Source organism: Alligator sinensis, unplaced genomic scaffold, assembly GCF_000455745.1.
Source record: "Alligator sinensis unplaced genomic scaffold, ASM45574v1 scaffold955_1, whole genome shotgun sequence".
Taxonomy (NCBI): Eukaryota; Metazoa; Chordata; order Crocodylia; family Alligatoridae; genus Alligator; species Alligator sinensis.
In genome coordinates this window covers 422,892-424,863 of record NW_005842791.1, presented here as the reverse complement: position 1 = coordinate 424,863, position 1,972 = coordinate 422,892, and the positions used below count along the sequence as shown (strand labels likewise).

General features: G+C 61.9%; 1 protein-coding gene across 1 annotated transcript in view; it reads left to right on the top strand.

Annotated features, from left to right (window-relative positions):
- The window catches only part of LOC102386958, an 8,217-nt gene extending 6,653 nt beyond the window's left edge, over positions 1-1,564 (top strand). Inside the window, exons 2-4 of the mRNA XM_025191144.1 lie at positions 55-404; positions 947-1,091; positions 1,173-1,564. Coding sequence (XP_025046929.1) covers positions 55-404; positions 947-1,091; positions 1,173-1,564 — 887 coding nt within the window. The remainder of the gene's footprint in view (positions 1-54; positions 405-946; positions 1,092-1,172) is intronic.
- The last annotated feature ends 408 nt before the right edge of the window (positions 1,565-1,972 follow it).

The following is a 1,972-nucleotide window of genomic DNA, read 5'->3' as shown; positions in this document are numbered from 1 at the left end:
CTCAGGGACAGACAGACAGGAGAGCAGTCTTACATGGGATCTCTGCCTTTCCAGCCCGTGCTCAGCAGGACTCTGTCACCCAGTCCCCCTCGGCGTTGGTGATCCACGCAGGGGACACTGCCACCTTGTCCTGCAGTTTCTCCACCAGCGATACCTACCCATACCTCTACTGGTACCGGCAGCATCCAAACCGGTCCCTGGAGATGCTGATGCAGCTCTACAAAGCTGAGTGGAGGAAGCAAGCAGGGCGGCTCTCCGCGGAGCTGCACTTTGGGAACTCCTCGGGGCGGCTGGCGATCCAGGGCACCACGCTGCAGGACAGTGCTGGGTATCTCTGCGCGCTGAGTGACACAGAGGGCTCTGGCTGCTGCTGCACCGTGCAGAAAGGTGTGGGCGGCTCTGTGGTGGGCACATGCCCCTCCTTCCTCTGCACTGCACAGCAGGAGAGGAAGAGGGAAATGGAGACAGACAGACAGATGGAGGGATAGGCAGCTGCATGTTGTCATGCCCCAGCTGGCATGGGTGAGCAATCCCCCTTTTTGCTGGCTGCCTTGGGCTGCTCAGAAAGCCCCTTGGGATTGCTTTGTGGTGAGAGACAGCCTGGAGCTGGACAAGGTTGTGAAGAAGGGCTGGGGGCCTTGAAGCAGTGTTTGGCTCCCTTCACAGCCTCAAGGCCCCTCTGTAAGTTTCCCAAGTTTTGTGGCATCTCATAGCGTCCACTGGACCCTGCTCATCCTGTCTGCAGCTCCGGTGTTGAGGAGGAAGAGGACCCTCCCCACACCCTGCCTCCACCCCAGGCACCTGCAGCCCAGGGCTGCCTCAGAGCCCAGACCCCTCCCCGAAGGGTGCAGGGGCTCGTGGAGGGACACGGGAGGTCTGAACACTGGGGGAACAGGAGCCGACTGGCAGGTGATAGACAGACAGACAGAGAAGGAGCTCACTACAGGGACAGCGAGAGGGCAGGAAGCCCAGTGCCTCTTGGACGGCTGAGGAGGTGGACACACAGATTGGCTCCACCAGACAGACTGCGGAGTGGGAGCCAAGCCCTGGCCCTGCCATGCAGGGTCTCTGCAGCCTCCTCCTCCTCTGCGGTGAGTAGCATTCCCCACCTGCGCTGCTCTGCTCCAGGGGGGCGGTTTTCCCTGCCTCACTCTCTGCCTTTCCTCCCCCAGGGGCAGCGAGATGGGCCCTGGCCCAGGTGTCCCAGCCACCCCGGCTCACGGCGCTGGAAGGAGGACGGCTCCACATCTCCTGCAACCACAACATCACCCCACATCAGAGGATGTACTGGTACCGGCAGCCCCCGCAGGGTCAGGGGGCCCCGATCTTCCTGGGGAGCGGGTACGATGGGACCTCGCCCGCAGGGGAACTCACCATGGAAGTGTACCTGGCCTCCCGCTCCAGCACCCTCTCCCGGGACGGTGCCAGGCTGCAGGATGCTGGCATCTACTACTGCGCCACAGAGGACACAGTGACAGGGGTGGAGGCACCAGCTGCATCAAAACCCCCGGCCCAACTTCCTGCCACGTGCACCCAGGGCACATGCAGTTGGCTGCTGCCCTGACTCCCCTCCCACATGCCCACTCCTCACCCCCTCCAGGGGCACCGTGGGTCCTGCAGAAGGGGCTCCTCCAGCCCCAGCTCCACCTGACACCCACCTGTGCCCAGCAGCTGGCTCAGGGGTCTCAGCCGCTTGCAAGAGGAGTGGGTGCGCAGGCTCAGACCGCTCCCTCTAGAGAAGTGTTTCTCCAATACGCTAGGCTGCAGGGCCCCTCAGAAATGGCCGGGTCTGAGCTTCTACTTGTTATTTTCACTCCAGAAAAGGACAAGAGCAGTTCTCCTGTGGTGAGGTATGGAGGGAGCACAGCGGGGCGGGATGTTTTTCACACCATGACTTGCTATTGGAAATCTCTGAGTTTGACTTGTGGGTCATGGTTGTGCAGATAACAGTGCTGCCCTTGTGGGGTACCCC